The sequence below is a fragment of the Cyclopterus lumpus genome, chromosome 12 (assembly GCF_009769545.1).
Source record: "Cyclopterus lumpus isolate fCycLum1 chromosome 12, fCycLum1.pri, whole genome shotgun sequence".
Classification (NCBI taxonomy): Eukaryota; Metazoa; Chordata; class Actinopteri; order Perciformes; family Cyclopteridae; genus Cyclopterus; species Cyclopterus lumpus.
The window spans coordinates 8,655,387-8,674,455 of record NC_046977.1 but is presented as its reverse complement, the minus strand read 5'-3'; the positions used below and the strand labels follow the sequence as shown (position 1 = coordinate 8,674,455).

The 19,069-nt window shown below is 39.9% G+C and overlaps 1 protein-coding gene across 3 annotated transcripts in view; it reads left to right on the top strand.

Annotated features, from left to right (window-relative positions):
* The window catches only part of rgs3a (regulator of G protein signaling 3a), a 120,532-nt gene that overhangs the window by 58,885 nt on the left and 42,578 nt on the right, over nucleotides 1-19,069 (top strand). For 2 of the 3 annotated variants that reach the window (XM_034546399.1, XM_034546396.1), the window contains one exon: nucleotides 10,281-10,415. In XM_034546399.1, coding sequence (XP_034402290.1) covers nucleotides 10,281-10,415 — 135 coding nt within the window. Of the gene's footprint in view, nucleotides 1-10,280; nucleotides 10,416-17,448; nucleotides 17,548-19,069 lie in introns of those variants that run through there. The other variant, XM_034546397.1, reaches the window with a different exon arrangement.

The following is a 19,069-nucleotide window of genomic DNA, read 5'->3' as shown; positions in this document are numbered from 1 at the left end:
CTTTGCTGCGACTGCAAATGTCTGCTCATATGGATGATCTTTTCACTGAGCAAATATAAACCTCCACCCCTCCTGCTGCGAACACACGCACACACACACACACACACACACACACACACACACACACACACACACACACACACACACACACACACACTACTTTTTGCTTTGAAATGTGCTGCTTAACCTCATTAGCAGCTTATGAATCTTTTAAAGGGTCTTTTATTTAGAAATTCCAGACACAATGAGAGGGGCCTGCTATCTGTCCCGCCAGGCTGGAAAAGAGGAAGAACAAGGCTCCAATATTATTAAATCTATCCAATTAGAAAGCATATATAAATAGGAACTTTTACGTAAAACAGCAAATGAGAGAGAGGGAGAGAGTTTGAGTGAGTTAAAGGCAGATATGGGATTTTATCCGACACAAGAAAAGCTTTTATCAGCTCGAGTTGAGTTGTCTTCAGTGCACCAGCTTTGATATGTTATCATATTTCTTAATGTTGTATGTTTTCACACAGAATTGTTTAAATTGGATAATTATTATCTTTGTTTGCTCTTGGAAGCTATTTGTGTCTTGTAGCTTGACAGATGCCACACAGTATATGACCCAATAATTCTCTCATTGGCAGATCACACTCATAGCAGGAGGGACCAGTGGCAGTTTGACACCTTAGGCTTGACACAACCTATTGGTTCTGTAGCAGAAAACAAGTCAGCTGTGGCAGCCTCGCAAGGACGCTCCCAAAATACCAAACTTGTGCAGCATATAGTGTAGAGAACAGACAAGATAGACACAGCAAATAGAGAGTGTGTATGTGTGTGTGCTTGTTACACACATATGCAAATGGTGCAGCCATCTATTATATTTGATACACCTGTCAGCAGTTAATTTCATACCTCGGGGAGCAAACGGCAGCCACAGTGAAACGCTGCTTGCAGCTCGCCCATATAGCTCTTAAATCTCACTGGTACTGTAAGAGATGCTTCTCTTCTCTCTGTAATTCAGGTTTACACAAAGTTAGTGTGAGCAGCTGCCAAACTGCTGCAGTGCTCGTTTATCTTTAAGTGATGACAGAGTCTTTACAGAGTGGTCGCCCTCCTGGCCGCTGTTGTGTGGACGGAGAGAGGGATGAAAGAGAAGTGGAGAGGAAAAGAGCAGTCAAGATGCAGGCATGTTTTAAGTGTTTGAGTGATCCCAACCCTCTCCGCTGGTGTGTGTGTGTGTGTGTGTGTGTGTGTGTGTGTGTGTGTTTGTTTACAGAAATAGGAAATTTGTATTACGTGATGGACTAATTGAATTGCTCTTTCTGGCCTATCTGTGCAAAGGTCACACGCACACATACACACACTCCTGAAGTCGGGACACTGTCAAAGTCTGCTCCCCTCCTTTTGTCTCCTCCTGCCCTTCTCCTCCATCACTGGAGGTCATCCTATTTTAGCACTTGCTCAAAATGGAACTGATCTAACCCAGATTCACACGTGTGTGTGTGTGTGTGTGTGTGTGCGCGCGTGCGTGTGCATGTGTTCGGGGTGTGCAATTGTGTTTCTAGAAAGTCGTGTGTGTGCGTGTGTGTAAGTGTGTCAGTGACGCAGGAAGAGAGGAAGCAAGAAATCGTTGTGTAGGTAAACGAAGAACACAGACAGCAAGGAGAGAGACGCCGTATGAGATTATTGCGCAGCGGAGTGCATCAAGGTCATCACAGAGTCATCATGGGCAACTTGGCGGACCGGGTCGGGCCTAAGAAAAGGTTAATTAGGGAGGCGAACTCTCTTCAGAAGCACCTGCTCTCTGACTACGGAGATGTAAGTCCTGCTGATTTAATGGTTCGGCTCACGAGGCATTCGCCGGTTAAGAGAAGGAGATTTGTGTTGTTCTCACTGTGTCGCTGCATGACCTGATAAGAGCATTTCTGTCACTCAATAGGAAAAGTGTTATCAAGAGGGAGATGACTTATGGTTGTTACTGTCTCTGACTCACTTTCTTGAGTGAGTTATAGACAACGTGATTTGCATAAGTTGTACAATTAGCTTGTATGTCAAACTTAATGAATGAATAAAGTGTAATTCATCAGTGGCGTTGAGGGGACCAGGATGACCTTATATCATATGTTATACTTTGCTAGTGCTGATGTTAGACTGTACCAAAACGTGCTGTATTCACGTGGTTCTAGTTACGGTTGCTGATGTGTGTAAAGTTCCCAGTAAAAGCTGAGAATTACATTAATTGTCTGTTCACTCATTCACCACAATTCCCCTGTCAGTTAGCCATTAGACACAATATAGTTATCAGTAATGATCATAAAATCGTGAATAATCTCCACTCACTAAAGCACAACGATAACAATGACTGAAACTACTTTCCTCATTTGAGCGTAGTTTGCATACATTTACATTATCTATCAGATTTGTACTTCTTCTTTGGTCAGTTGTGACTCCTGAACCACACAAACCATATTTTAATATGGGATTTGCAGTTGTTGTTTTTCTGTATGACTCATCTTGTGTGCACTTCAAACCACTTAGACAATGTGGTGATTCAGAAGGGATGAGCCAAACTAGGTGAAATCACAGCGTGTCGGCCGTGGAACAAGCAAGAGAGCTCTGCGATCCGGCTAACAGAGCTCATGGTGTGCGTACGAAGGGTCGTTTATTTCAAGAGGGCCGTGGAATGAAAGGTCTCAGGGCTCTCGGTCGAATCGGCTGACGTCCAGGTGACGTTTGTGGACGCAGTAAATGATTGTGCAATTTGGATTTGATTACTTCAAGTGAAGACTCCCTGTTGATGCTTTTTCTAGGACTAGCAAGACATATTCAACATATCTATAATAATTTACATATATAGGTGTTTGTTAAATGCCTTTTTATGTGTCTCTGTGTGAAGTTGCTTTCAGGCACATCATTGACTGCATGACATACACTTTGTCATTCGCTGTCTGAAGGCAGGGTGTGAATGATGAGCACCCAGGGGCTTTTGTCAGCATAATACTCACTTTAAGGTGGCCATCTATAACAAGGCCATGTCAGGAACTGATTGAACCGAGATGGACTCTCTTCATTCCAGTTGGCCCGGAACTTAAAGTGTACTTTGCTTTTTTATCTGATTTGATATGCCAGCACAGATTGTCAGGACTGCAGTGACAGTGGCCATTGGTCTGATTATCGTCACTTAAAGACCCCCATCTTTGCATCATGATTGCATTAAGATCCACTACCACCAACCACTTAGCCAGCAGCAAAAGATTCAGCAGGGAAAGAATTCTCCTGAGCTGCACTAAACTGTGGATTACCTCCATTTTCCATCAAGTGTAGGGCAAATGGTAACCAGCATCTAAATTATTCAAGTACTTTTATGGGGGAGTGTGCCAAACTCATTTCCAAATGAATAATTGATTTTAAATTGTGATAGGTATGTATTTACGAAATAGTATTTAACAATGTTTAACAATAACAGTTTAAATCATAGCAGATACGCAACCATTAAACTCATATGATGACCACTGATACGCATATCCCCAGCCGAATGTCAAAGTCACTAATTTAATGTAAATAAATGACCTGAATACTTGGATCAGATCGGTACTCAATATAGGCAGATACCCGAAGCTCAGGTATTGGTACTGACTGTATCCCTACAAAGAAAAGCCAAAGGATTGATACACTCAGTGATCGTGGAAAGGTCATAACGAAAAAACAAACCAAGACAAAAACATGCAAAACTACTTTGACTACTAAAAGAAAAAGCAGACTGAGGAAACTTTCCTGAAACAGTACAGGACTTCAGAAGGCCTCCTCTTCGCCCTGTCATGTGCTTATCATCCTCCCCGGTGGCTATCGGAAGCACCACGAGCCAAGGACTCCAGTTTACATGCTCTTTTCATGGCTGCTTTGTCCGGGCAAACCACATAAGAGCTCTGAGCTGGAAACCAGAGAAACAAACTAGAAATAGATGAAAGACTGTGGGAAAGCCAAGAGTCGATTCCATTCTTTCTTTCTTTTATAGAACATAAATCATGGATTCATTTGTGTGTGTGTGGTGCAATCTATTGACAGTTAGTTACTCTATTAGGGGTTACCTTTGAGACCACACAATAAGAACAATTCCCCAGCATTACAGGGACAAAAACCTAAACCTTGTTTTTTTTAACATTTTTTGCCCTAAATTGTTCCAGTGAATAGAAACACACTCAAATCCAGCCATTTCCTTTTAATTATATAAACTCCCAGGTTTAGGAATGACAGTCATGAGACAGTCATCCATGGGTATCAGACTTGGCTGCCATTACCCTGACCGCTACAGACCTTCTGATGTCGTCAGATGTATGAAAGGGAACCTTGTCTCTACAAATTGTTTTGCCAGTCCATGTAGTAGTTTCTGAGGAAAAATCAGGGGATCACCAAAGTCCTAAGGACACATTTGGGCGCCATGCACATTGTTACCTAATTTCATGGCATAACAGAGCGAATAGTCAAGACATTCCACTAAGAAACCAAAAATATTAACCTCATGGTGGTGTTAGTCAAACAAGTCTCCCACTATGTTTCAGTGTCCTTGAACCCTAAGCTGCTCCCTGGTTTTACAGTTGCCCATTGCTCCTGAAAAAGGCTTTGGATGGGTTCAATACAGAGGTCAAATTCCATGTATGGAATGTAAGTTTTTAAAGAATAAACAAATAAAAAATAAGAGATGATATATAAAATAGGAGGATTGTCCTCTATTGTCCCAAAAGTCAGCTAGCTGCTGAAGCATCATGAGCTCCTGTTCACATGCCACTTAATTGGAAGCCATGAACCTATGAAATGCTACAGTTACACAGCCTCAAAGCTTAGAAGTGAAAGCTTACAGCCCAGAGAATGAACGGAGAAGGACATGAATAGGTTAGATAATAGGAAGATGACGTGCTGGTAGTTTTGTCTGTAACTAACTCAATCGGGATGGAGTGATTAGTTACGATACCATGTTCAACATCAGTGTATGGGCTACGACTAAAAGGGTAAGACGCTAGTCTGACGATGTAAAGGGACTTGCCGAAGAAAAGAGCACAGTATTCTCACTATCATTATCATAATCCTGTAATAGGTTGGTAGCATTATGTCTTTTTGTTTTACATCTCTTACCATTGCCAGAAGTGTGTACTTGTTTTACTGCACTCATCTTCAGTGGTGTGCACATTAAACGAAGAGCGTTACATTTTTTTCTTCTGTGTCTCTTCTGTTTGTTTACAATCTATTTTTACAAGTAAGTTATATCTTCCGCAGATGTGTACACTTAAAACACTCACATCTGAACCTAAATTAACTGAACTAATTTAGTGCAAATGACAAAAAGAGATAAGCTGAAGCTGAGACTGAGTTTGAGTTTGTATAAGGGCTTGGATGATCTGGGGCAGGAGGGTAAGCTGGGCTGGTGGGAGGGGTTTGTAGCCCATGGCTGGGCTCCACGAGCACTTTGTTTCATCTCTCATTTGTGCAAGCATTCCAAGCAAATTATGATGAACTGAAAACAAATCAATTTACATTGTCAGATATCTCAGTTCTTATCGGGTTTGAATGTCATGCAAAAAAAGATCAGAACATATCCATGAAATGTTCCATGTTAATGCGATAATTCGACAAATATGCTTATTCACTTTCTTGCTAAGAGTTAAATGAGAATATTGATACCAGTCTCCTTGGGCTAAATATGAAGCTACAGCCAGCACTGGATTAGCTTGTCTTAGCTTAGCATAAAATAGCATTTTCTGTTAAAAAAACAGAAAAAAACATGCAACTCTGAAGCAGTTTTTAGTAACTTGTTACATCTTGCTTGATTAGTCCGTACAAAGAACAAAGTGAAAAGCTGTGTTAGGTTATGCACTGGAATGTGAATGAATCTGAATCTCTTTCTTGAGTCTCCGCTGATTGCCTGGCAGCATCACGATGATCACTAGGAAGTCCCCACTCCAAGAAACACTGTGGTATGTAACTGCTTCAAGTCTTTCGTTAAGGGAAACTAATCAGCCGGTAACTGCTTATTATTTAGCATGCAGATATGATAGTGTTATCTGTCTCCTTGTCTGACCCTCCGTATGAAAACAAATACGTATATTTCCTAAAGCATCAAAACTATAAACATTCTTAATATATGTGATCTCTTCCACATGAGAGAAAAACACAACAAATTGAGTCATTAATACCTGTTAAAATTATGATTTAATAGTGTTAGGTACATTAGCTGTCACTGAAACCATGCTAACCTGTGCTGAGGCAGCTTAGGTGAGCTGTGTTGACAGCAGACCAACGACACATTGAAAGCTCATCTGCCAGATGGCTCAGGGGTTGGGCTTCAAGCAGGGAGCACTTTAATCAATCTGATTAAGGGGAAATGCGGCTTGTATTTTTAGCCACTCCATGGCAGGCCAGTGGCCATTCATTGAATTTTGTTTCATTAGCTCTCATGTTTATCTCTTGGGTGGGTGGATTTATAAACAGGGATGAACTAAGGTAGAAGCTAGAATAAGGGCACCATTAGCTATTTTAGCTATCCTATAATAGGGGCTTTATTTAGGACCTGACTGTGTTACTGACCGGATGATGTTTTATGCCAAGACATAATGTGACTTTAACATGAAAATCCCCAAAGAACTGCTTCCACAGAGTCGGGGGGGGGGGGGGGGGGGGGGGGATTCCAGCAAATTCCTTTCAAACGTGAATATATACTTATATATATTGTTTATTGTGATTTCAATGTAACTGGGATTATTGTTAAACCCTGAAATAAAAACAAACATTCTCAATGTATCACAGTAGTGAAGTGGTACTGCTTAAAACTAAGAGACAGCTGTTCCTGCAGCATCACAGGTTAGAAAGCTCCAGCTGGAGCTGCACAAGACATGTGTTCTGTAAACCAGCTGTCAACAGTTCACTCATCTGCTGGCATGACTGATTATATTTACTGATGTAATGTGATGATGTTCAAGTCACTGTCAGGATAACTATCTCAGGGAGATGCAAAGCACAGTGTGTGTGTTTTATAATGCTGAGAGAGAGAGAGAGAGAGAGAGAGGGAGAGAGTTCATCATTAGAAGTCTCCTAAGATATTATGTTTATATATTATGCTGTTTTCTGGAAAGCATGAGCGTTTACATTATTCTTACATTGTTTCTCATCCCAAATAATTACTGTATTAACTGAGGCTCAACGGAGAAACAAAAACGGAGTACATCACATTAACGCTGATTTGGAAATTCTAAATGCAAATGACAGATTTGTGTGTGTGTGGGGTCTGTTGGGAGGTGTTGGGTTGCACGTGTGTTACATTTCTAACAGGTGTCATTATCATCACATGATTGAATGTTAGTTGGCTTGTGTTGTGACCATGTGTCACATCTCTTTTTAGATTGCACACTATTACACCTTAACTTGGTGACTGCATAAGTAATGTCACTTTGCTGTCTCTAGGCAACCAGGAAATTAAATTATTTCAACTCGTCAGCTAGCTAATGCCATAGCTAAGGAAAGAAGAAAAACTGTGAATTATATATATATATATATATATATATCATTTTCTTATATATACATATATATATATGTATATATATATATATATATATATATCCATCCATCCATCCATCCATTTTCAATACCGCTTATCCTCATTAGGGTCGCGGGGCGCTGGAGCCTATCCCAGCTGACATAGGGCGAAGGCAGGGGACACCCTGGACAGGCCGCCAGTCCATCGAGGGCACTTATATATATATATATATATATCATGTTCTTCTTTACTTAGCTAGAAAAACTGTGAATGAAAATGATATATATATATTTAAGATTTGCTAAACTTTCCTGACCCGTAGAAAAATGATCTTAGAAAGAATTCTGAGATTTTCACTGGCAGCAATATCATAAGCGTTTGCTCTGGGGCTGGTTGTTTAGGTTGAAGTGTTCAAACACGTGTGTGCATTTGTTCCGAATATTATGGCCTCTGCTGAGCCCTTATATACTCGGATACAGTCCAAATGATGGATATCAAAGAACATCAACATTGATTTCTGTCCGCTCTGAAAAAGCCCCTTTTTCATCATCTCGTGGTGCAATTGAAAACAGTCAGGCTCAATTTCATAAAGGCTTTTGCAATCTAACCTGCTGCTCTATCTCGTTTTTGTGTCTTTTCTTTATTAGTTCCTTTTTCTTTTTTTTCCAGTGTGCAAAATACACATACAAGAAAAAAAGAGACAACAAAAACCCTGACACAACAAAATATTAGTCAACACTTTTACATACAACTGTGCCTTGTACATTCTATACTGCATCATGGCAAAACCGCCTTGACATTGCGCCCATTATTTCAGCTTTAAATGCCCTTTACTCTGCATTAGCATCACTAACACTGACAAGGATTTAACCACCAAACATTCTGTGCCACAACAGCAGCATCACCATCTGGGAACAGGCATATAAACTAGCATCATGATTCACCACTGACCAGGGCAGTGAGCATCAAGGAAAGCCCCAAGGACTCAAGTCGATCTCTGAAGACACAGGATGAAAAAATACTATTTATAGCCTGACTCGTGCTCAAAAATGTCAGGATACAAATGTTTTTTCCCTGACACTGCCGGAAGCAGAGCAACCAAGGTAGATGGAAATAATCAAATGGGAAAGCAAAAAAATGGCTAAACAAAATGTACTTCTGCACAAAAGGTTCCTTTCATTTTGTGCACTTTGATCAGAAAAGCACGGAATAATGAAAACTATTCTTTAACTGAACATGCCAGAAAGGCGGATCAGACGAGTTGATGTGAGTGTTTATGTCTGTTTGAGTATTGTGGTATGGATTTGTTAGTTGGTACCCTGAGAACCATATATTTTGTGTTACGATAGAAAATGCAATTAGGTGATCCTAGAATTTGTACCATAGCCATGGATTGCCATGTCAGAAACGTGCTGCAGCTGCGTGCACCGAATTATGTGAGTATACAGGACTGTCTCAGAAAATTAGAATATTGTGATAAAGTTCTTTATTTTCTGTAATGCAATTAAAAAAACAAAAATGTCATGCATTCTGGATTCATTACAAATCAACTGAAATATTGCAAGCCTTTTATTCTTTTAATATTGCTGATTATGGCTTGTATATGCGTGAACGATTAAACTATGAGGCATTTACTACATCGAGTCTTTCCACCGAAGCCCAAAAGACGCTGTGTGGCAGTTTTGAAAGTTTCATAAACATTGATGTCACTGGAAAGAGGTAAAACTTGTTTTTCACACTGCAGCCCAGAAACCACTGCAGACTTACTGACAATAACTGACACAACATGTTCATATCTTAGACATTATACTCCCATTAACCCTCCTCCTTTAACTTTTTAAGAGGTCTTCTCGGAAGTCACATCAGGATTTGGAGCGAAAATCCACATAAATGAGTTTTGTGTATTATACAAAGGATTCATATGATCTGTCTTTTATCAAAAGTGCATTGCTGGGATCATGACCCAAAACCAAATGTGGTCATTAAACTAATAGAGATTTAATCTGGACATCAGTGAGATCAAACACAGATTCTGGATGTCCTGGAGAGTCAGCCGAGGGATATTTCTGTTCTTTTTGAGTAAAAAGCTATTTGACAAAGCTCTGCCAACTCAAACTTAACCGCTTGGTTAAATATTTATTCTCATATATTTCCCAGCAGTGGTGTATTGATTTGTGCTCTTTTAAGAGGGCCATCTTGCTATTGGTCATGTAATCGTTTTGTCAGCATATCCATATAAGTGGATACTAGACCATTATCTAATTTCACTAATGCTCGCGTTTTGACCACTTTACAGTCGGTGGTGTCATGAAGACAAAGTTCAGATGACAATGGAAGAGGAATCCTGCAGACAATAACACACACGTGAACGTGCCGGCACATACACTCAGTAGTGCAGCGCATCTGACACTGTGCTTGTGATAGATTACACGCACACACACATACACACACACACACACACACACACACACACACACACACACACACACACACACACACACACACACACACACACACACACACACACACACACACACAAACAGGTAGCTCTAGTCTTAAGGTGAAAGCATTTGATTTATTCTTTATACTTTCTAGTCTAATCCTCTAATTTATGCCCTTGGGCTCTTCCCATCTTGAACCATTTCACGATCCAAAGATCAGGAGACACTTCTTCTCTCCTCTGACAGTCGATGCCTAATTGCCTGCTGTCTTTTGTTTTGTTCTCTCTCCCTCTCTCTCTCTCCCTCTCTCTCTCTCTCTCTCTCTCTAGAAGTGTGACTGCCTGCTCAGCCTCGAAGCCTATTCCGCAGACCAGAAGCGCCGTGTGTGTCAGTGTCTGAAGGACAACATTGACAAGCAGCTCCAGCTTCACAGGAGGGAGCCTTCCTTTTCACATTTTGAACAGGTATGCCACACGGACACGCGCACATCGAGGAGCATTTCCAATTTAGTTTGAGGTCCGAAGATCAATCGGTAAACACATGGACACATTGGAATGCATATATATTTGTGAACACCACACACTTCCCAGCATACACACTTTCCTGCACCTCACATAACCATTGTTATGAATTTCCACTTAGCTCCTACATTTTTTTAGGCAAGTTTAATGCTGCCTTTTGTCTGGCTGGATTTATATACTGTATATATATATATATATATATATATATATATATATATATATATATATATATATATACATATACATATTGACTAAACTTTGCTTTATGAATTGTATTTGTTATGATCATTGAAACACAGTGCGGACTGTGCGGTGACAGTGGCGATGTATACAAACTACATATTGACTATAAATTCTCAAATTCGTCGGTGTGATTTAGGGTTGGAAAGCTTTGCATGTCTCACTGTACAAACTACTGAACCGGTGTTAGTTATGGCTGCAGTTTGTCTATAAATCCAATGTGCTCTGTATTTGGTCTCTATACCGTTGATAGATACATCTGCACTATGTTGTAGTAGCAAACTTTGTCTGCTGTTTGGAGCATAATGTTATTAGAGTGAACCAAAACTGTACATTTTCGTGTCAGAAAAATCAAATCTTGGTTGAGCCGAAAGATGCTAAAGACTCCAGAGAGCTGAGGGAACTGGATGATGACCTGTTTTATTGTTTGGAAACAATTAAATGGATCAATTCAAATTTCGTTTAATCCCTCTACTTGTAATGTAGCACTACGGCAGAGCACGGTGCTGTTAAGGATGCACTGTAACTGATCTTTAAGTGCTCACTGGGCTCAATCGAGTGCCCTGATTAAGAGGGTGACTGCAGGGGAGCCGTCAATGAGATGACTGTGGCCCAATTTGGTCATTTCAAGCATTACCTAGGGAAATCTACTGAAACAAATATATATATATTTGTTTTTGTTTTGTTTTTGTGAAAGCTGTGAGAGTGAGTTCCAATCTGGCAAAACCTTGGACCCTCGGCTTTTTTATTTTCTTAATTCCTTACTTCTTTCATTTGTGATGAACAGACGAGACAGCTCATTAATGTCATCAGTTTCAAAGCAGTCCAACCCACTTCATTTGAGTTTAGTCGAAAGGTGATTAAAAGGTGATTAAAAGGTGATTAAAAGGGATACATAGATTTGTGTGGAGATGCCACACCTGTTGTACATTAGGGGTTCATTTCATCAGCACATGAAAGAGAGCGACAAGCCGACAGTATTTAATTTCTCTCTCTCTGCATGTGTTTGCATTCATGTGTTTCCTTGTATATGCGTGTCTGTGTTTTTACCAATATGGTTCAGGAATGAGACCTGATTACCCAGAAGTCCAAGAACGTGGCCCATATTTTAGGCTATACTTTACTTTAGCACAAAAATTCAAAGGATTTTAAATATTTAAACACTGTTTTACAGATAAAATACTTGAGCTTTCAAACTATATTTACATTGTACATGAAGCTTTCTTTGCCAGTTTCCTCACGCGAGCCATATAAATTAGATGTACCCGGCTGAATGAATGAACACATATACACACACTGCAGTGATCAATACGTTCAATAACAAAACACTTTGGAAAGTGTGCTAAGTCACGTAAGTCAATGCCATTTACCCAAACTCTATTGACCGAACCAGTATATTGATCAGCAAAGACATGGTTTAAAAAAACCTGCACTGATTGATTGCTTTTCCAATTTTAATTAGTATTTAAGTCGTGCAATAGTCCTTGTAGGATATTTCCCGTCTGCTTTTTGTAACTGGGAACAAACTATGCTTATTAAAGCTGAAGCCGTTTTCTTTTATAGCAAAATAAACCATCTAGTGAGTCTCACAGGAGCTGCCTGCTCAGACATGATGAATGCATGGTGTACTTCAAAATGTGCGTCTGACAGTGTTAAAGGTTGGCATTTTTTCCCGTGAGTTGTGAGTCACGAAATTGTTAGTCAGTGTGATAATACATGCACGTGTGTGCGCGTATCCTTCCTGTATAGTTATTCCTGTCTACCTTCTTTATGCACTTATTAGACTCGTTTACTGTCATCTCTTATTAAATGGAAATAAAAACGGTGTCCCGGAGGCAAGCGAATACATGCTTAATCATTTTACATCGAGACAAATTAGTTCACTTTTGATTGCATTTCTCCAGAGTACCTTGGAGGCAAATAGTTTGTATTCAGTCAACTCCAGATGTGTTTAATGATATCAAAATCACCAAATCAGCTTTGTCAAGTACGGGAGATATGAGGAGAATTGAATTTGTAGTATTCTATTGGTTGTATGTGATGCTTTAAAACCAAGTGTCTTGTGTATTTCACTTCGGAAGTCTCCTTTGGTTATTTTCATATTGGCAAAAGAGAGGAGGACATATTCCTATATAGACACATTTTGGGTCACATCCCTCCACAGACAACAACTGCATTAGATTAACATCAACACAAATTGACATTAATCTCTGAATCACATGATTAAAAATCTGCCACACTGTCCCCTTGATAGATATGATGATACTTATGTGCACCCTGTTTCTTTACTGCAGAGTCAACACTACAACTTACTGAATAGAGTGTCTTTGATGCACTTTCCAGTGAGTTAGAATTGCAGCAAAGGAGCTTTACAAAGTGACCCTTTGAATCCCACATTTCCCTTGTGTAGGAAACTGCATTTGTCCTTTCACGCACAAAGCCGAGTAAATCCAAACTTAGCTGAAGCATGCACTTTACTCAAGAGTTATGTTGAAGTGTGCAAAGAGAGCAGAATCCACCCAAAGGGCAAACACACAATCGCACCCATTCCACCTCCTTATGCTATTTTGTCCATTCATGTTTTTCCAACATATGGGGGTTACTCTGTCGCAGTGTTGTTGTCAGCAGCTGCCCCAGTTCCTTCAAGTCCCTGAACGCTTTGAAAGCTCCCCTTTGGAAACATTTGGATATGAGCCCTTTTCTCTCTGGAAATGTTACTCTCTCTCTGGATGGTCCTGGACAGAGGCAGCTGTTGTGTTTGGAGGGGAAAAAAGGCTAGTCAAAGTATAAACTAGGTTTTTGCATTTTGCATTTCATTTATTTTCATTTTACTTGATTTTGGTAACACATTACAATTCCACGTTGCTCACGTACACTGTTTCCACCTTGTGATCATTTTGTTCAGAATCTATTTATTTTGTCACTGTGACATCACTTATTTTAGGGGCTTTGAACGTCAAGGATCTTTAATCAGAATGAAGGAGTTTCAATGGTGAGCTCCTAAATTAGTGATCTCTGTATACAGAATACACTAAACTAATAATCTATGATGCACATTCCACCCTTTTATTTGTTTCCATACTCATGTACACTCACCCTTGTGCTGGTACCCCAGAGCCATTAAAAGCCAGTGAGCTCTTTCCTTGGAAAGCTTCCGGTACACTCTTGTCTGGGCAGCATTAGCCACTAAGCTGCTGGAAAAATGCATTTGTTCATCTGCACACACACATGCACACACACACACACACACACACACACACACACACACACACACACACCCTCAAATGTGAATTAAGGGACTGGCCATTTTTAAAATGTCAGCCGCACAATGAGCAATGCTGGCCCTCCTTCTCTGAGTCAGAAGAGAAAAACAAACTATCTGCAGTGAAAGGTGCACACATCTTTCACTTGAGGCTCAAACGAAGAGTGAACCAAAAAAAGATGGCTACTGCTAATGAAGAAAGCGTGTCTGTTTGGATGCAGCGTGTTCTGTTCTCTCTCTCTGACTGTCTCATCTCACATTTATGAGAATCTGTTTTAGCCGCTGAAGTGGTTATTACACAGCATTTATGACTCAGGAGGACAAGGGCTCGTTCTCATTCCGTCCAAGTCTTACTCTTTCTCTCGACTTGTCAAACTTATACATTTAAAGAAAGTGGTGGTCTCCTCTTCTCTTACCGACTATTCTACTGTGTCCCTCCATCTGCAGCTAACTTGATCAATGATAAATGAAGCTGTGGACAGATAGGAAGTGCTGGTGAATATGCCTCCTTTTGAGCAGCATATCTCACTACGAGGGCACACTGAATCCTAAGCAGCAACACACAATAACTAACAGAAAATAAGCTGATAGCTCCACTCCACAGTTCAGGATTTATCAGAAAACCGAATTATTCAATCCCATTATTCCCGTTTTATTCCTATAAAATTGTTAAAGGTCAATTGTCTTGACACAGGTCATTTTCTCAGGATGTGCAACTATGCTTCTGTGTTTCTCAGCTTACTAATAATTAATAAGTCAATGGTCAAAAGTTCTGTGAGAAACTCACTGGGAGAATGAAGATGTAGATTTTGTTTTCAAGTAATTAAATTGCAAAGAAATCCAACTTTTCTCAGCAGCGTCTTATAATAAAAGCAAAGTTGCTTTACTGCAAGTACAAAATGGCACATAATCTTACAAATATTTAGTGTAATAAAGCACACTTAATGTCTACATGGAAGTACACTTCTAAAAAGGTTTTGTCGGAACACGTATTCTAGTTATCCAACAGTATATCAACACAAGTGCACTTATCCAGAGAAATATACTTAATGTTGTATACTTGAGGTATACGTTAATGGTTATTGCCCTAAATTGCAAGACAGCATAAGTTACAAATCGACTGGAGAAATAGATAAAAACAAAGGATGACAAAGGCCGTAAAGAGGAGTTTGACAGTGGGGGGAGGAAGGGTCAATGCAGAGTGAATTTGTGCAGGTTCCCAATGAGATCAGGGTTGGATGTGTTTTAGCAGCACTTGACAGGATAGCAGAGGAAGCATATTAGAAGTAATGGACAGTATCACTGGGTTACGATAGGACTCAGTGAGGGACGCAGGAGAATAAGTAGAGGAGTGAGTAGTGAGAGAGGCTCCTTTACGCCTGTCACTCCATCGTAAGTAGGGAATTACAAACAGTATATATATATATACACAGATATTTACATCGTACACGTCCAACGTCCCCACTCAGTTTAAACACACAGTCTGAAAACAAGATAGTAAATATATGAAGTCCAATACGGGCAACGTCGACTCATTCACGTGATTCACATTTCTCTCGCTCTCTTTGTTTGCATGCAACAGACACACACGTTCCCCTTCATTGTCTCTAATTATACACGGATGAATTCCATTTGTCCTGTCAAACACACACACACACACACACACACACACACACCATACCTATTTTCTGTATTTGAGTGACAGATTGCACATTTGTTATTTTGGTGCGCTTTCCTCATTCTACACTAAGAATTTAAAAAGTCGACCAGAAAACAAGAAACCTTAACTCCCCACCTTATTCTTCTTTTCTCTTCGTTATGTTTACAATATAAAACATTAGGAACATTATTATTTTCCTTTACTAATTCTATTGCAGCAACTATGCAACCCTCCACCTACAGCCTCTCTCTGATATCTTTATCATTGACTGTGTTTCCCTTTAGCTCTCCCTGTGTCTCCGTCAGTTACACACACACACACACACACACACACACACACACACACACACACACACACACACACACACACACAAACACACACACACACACACACACACACACACAAACACACACACACACACACACGCAGATCATGGATGTTATTCATTGTGGCCTATAGTTTAGGATTAATTCCCTTGTCTCTCTTTAAACATTAATGATTTCCCTTTGATGGAGTGGTGTTTGGCTTCATTTTAGCTCACCTTTAACTATTCATAACTGTGTTACATAACGGCAATCATGCATCAGCTCAGGAGCTAGTGTAGAAGAGCCTCGCAGACTTAGTCCTAAGAAGGTACAGCCGAGCATGAAATCCATTCACTGTCAAATTTAATTATGCGCATTCTTGACTTAAAAAGATGCTCCACTGAGCATGCAATGGAGCTGGGATAATAGTTTAACATCAGGGCTTCTTTTTCTTTTCTTTTTACATTTTTGATCAGTAGAAGTGATTGATGACAGTTGTGAGAAATTTCAAGACATCCTGCCACCGATTACCAAGACAACTGGGTACGGTCCTGGAAGCAGTCGAAACAGGCAAACGTTGAACAGTAGTTGGCCATAAGTTGATATTCTACTTTTTAGATGTCAATCATTACTTTATGCATCACATGGAAATGTGTCCCCGAGAATACCTCTAGCCAGAGACAGTGAGGGAGACAGCGGTCTGTGCAGTGTTACTCACAAAGGTTTAAAATAGCTGTTTGAAAAGCCCAGTATTTATTAGCACATATGATTAGATAAGGCCTGACGTATAGCTTACATGGCTCCCCTTAGGTCAGACACATGGTCATTGTAACAGACAGGGTTGTGTGCGTGCGTGTGCACGTGTGTGTGTGTGTGTGTGTGTGTGTGTGTGTGTGTGTGTGCATGCATATCTTATGAGGTGTGAAAGACATGGCCCTTAATATCCTTCTCTTTGATAGGGTTTGATTCAGTGCTTTGATTTGCAACGGAGCAACTTCTAAAAATAGCACACGGAGGACGAGAGAGAGAGAGAGAGAGACATACACACACACACAGTGGGGAAAAATGAAGGACACTGACTGCTTTGGTCTCCAGAGAGTTAGTTGCATTTGATCTTTTCATAACCATCCTTCTCTCTACATTTTTAAAACATCACATTTCGTTCAATTCCTCCTTTCTCTCTCACACCTCTCTGTCTCTCCCTGATTCAAATCTGTCTTCATTTCCCTTCCTTCACCAGATCCCTCTTTACCCCCCTCTTTTGCTCCTTTGCACACACATTGACACACACGCGTTATTGCCGAGCTCGGGGAGAAGCTGGGACTGCAGCAACAAAGACGAGAAACGGAACAAGAGGAGGAGAAATTGAAGCACTGACACATCCGGAAAAACGGACAAGAAAAAAAAGAAAGAAAAAGATCACATACGGTCCCATTGGATTAGCAGCCTGTCTCTATTCGCGCAGCACACGTGCTTTGTTGGTGTGTGTGTGTGTGTGTGTGTGTGGATGGATGAACTGTGCCATTCTTTGCCGTACTCTGGGACACACACCGATGACAACACACTTAAACACTCAGCACACTACGCGTCCAGATGCCTGTGTTTAAGGTAACGTATTGTTATCTTTTGGTCTGGTATGAAGGTCAAACTGAGAGCTCTTGCTGGAGACTTCGGGTGGCGTCTCCATAGTGGAGATTATTGTGTTTGTGTGTGTGTGCGTATTAATGTAAATATGGTGTAAATATCTCAGTGTTTGTGTGAGAATTGACTGTGTTTAGATTGTGTGTGCCAGTAACACTATTTCACAACTGTTCTGCAAATGCTTTCCCAACTATTTTACATTAGTCATATTTACATAACCAGATATTTCACCCTCTTTTCTTCGTTCCGATGAGCATGCACATTTTCTTACTCTTTAGTACCAGTCAAATTTGTATTCATTCTTTAGTGCATTGGGGCTCATGGAGCTCCATAGGCAGTGCATTGAAACATCTGAGGATATCTAGATGGAGAAGCTCTACAACTGCTAATGTTAATTGCTGCAAAGATTTTTGAGTTCATGTTTTTGTTTTCCTTGTAGTAATTGGAATAACTGTTACCTGCTGTATACAACACCTCTTGTTTTGTGTTGGACATTTATCTCTTGAAGGGTATTTATTGGATAGTCGTTGACCCGCATGTACACAGACAGCAGCTGTGTGTGTGTGTCCTGCCTTTTACTGTCAAAAGGTCCGTGTCACACTGAGGAGATAAAAAAACACATTTCCTCGTAGAAAGCATTAAGAGGTTCTTGAGATAATAGAGTGAGAGAAAGGTTAAAGAATATATATATATATATATATATATATATATATATATATATATATATATATATATATATATATGTGAATGAAAATACTATTACGCAAATATCAGGGTCTCTCCAGTCAGACCTCAAACGATTGAAAACTATGGAAAAACCCGATTGAAATATGGCTATTGTCTTAGTATCATTTGTTAAATTGAGGAATGTTACGGTCTCCTCAACGCTCCCCTCAGATCAGATGTTTTTGTCTGCCTCTATTTTTAGTCTCCTCAGCGGAGCTTTTGTGGATGATTAAATGCTTCATGATTGTCAGGTTTTATTTGCTGTTTCCATTGCACTTTGTTGCATATTGATTTTATCGATATACTAACTTTCCCACCTGAACCAAGCGTGACAACTTTCTTTTTGTTGTTGTTTGTGCTCAGGTTATGCACAACATGTGCTTACAAAAACAAGTGAATAAAAATGCACCTGCTGAATTAGGGCATTTAAAAAACATTTTCATTAACTTTTGAATAGCATATGTAGCCTTTTTTATGACATTTGTTGTTATACCGTATAATTATTAATGCTGACAAGGTGTTTTTATGCACCTCTGCTGTATTCAATAGCACTTTAGGACTAAGTATCTTGAAGAATAATGCGAAATGTGTTTTAAAAACAGTTCAATATTCAAAGTTTGCATTGGACACAGATTCTTAGTCTTGTTTACTACATCTTTGATTGGATTCCCTCCTCAAAATGTGGACTTATTTCTATTCCAAGGTTATTGTACAGCTGCTGCTGATGCTTTGAAAGGTTCGGTTGTCTTATTAGTTATTTTGA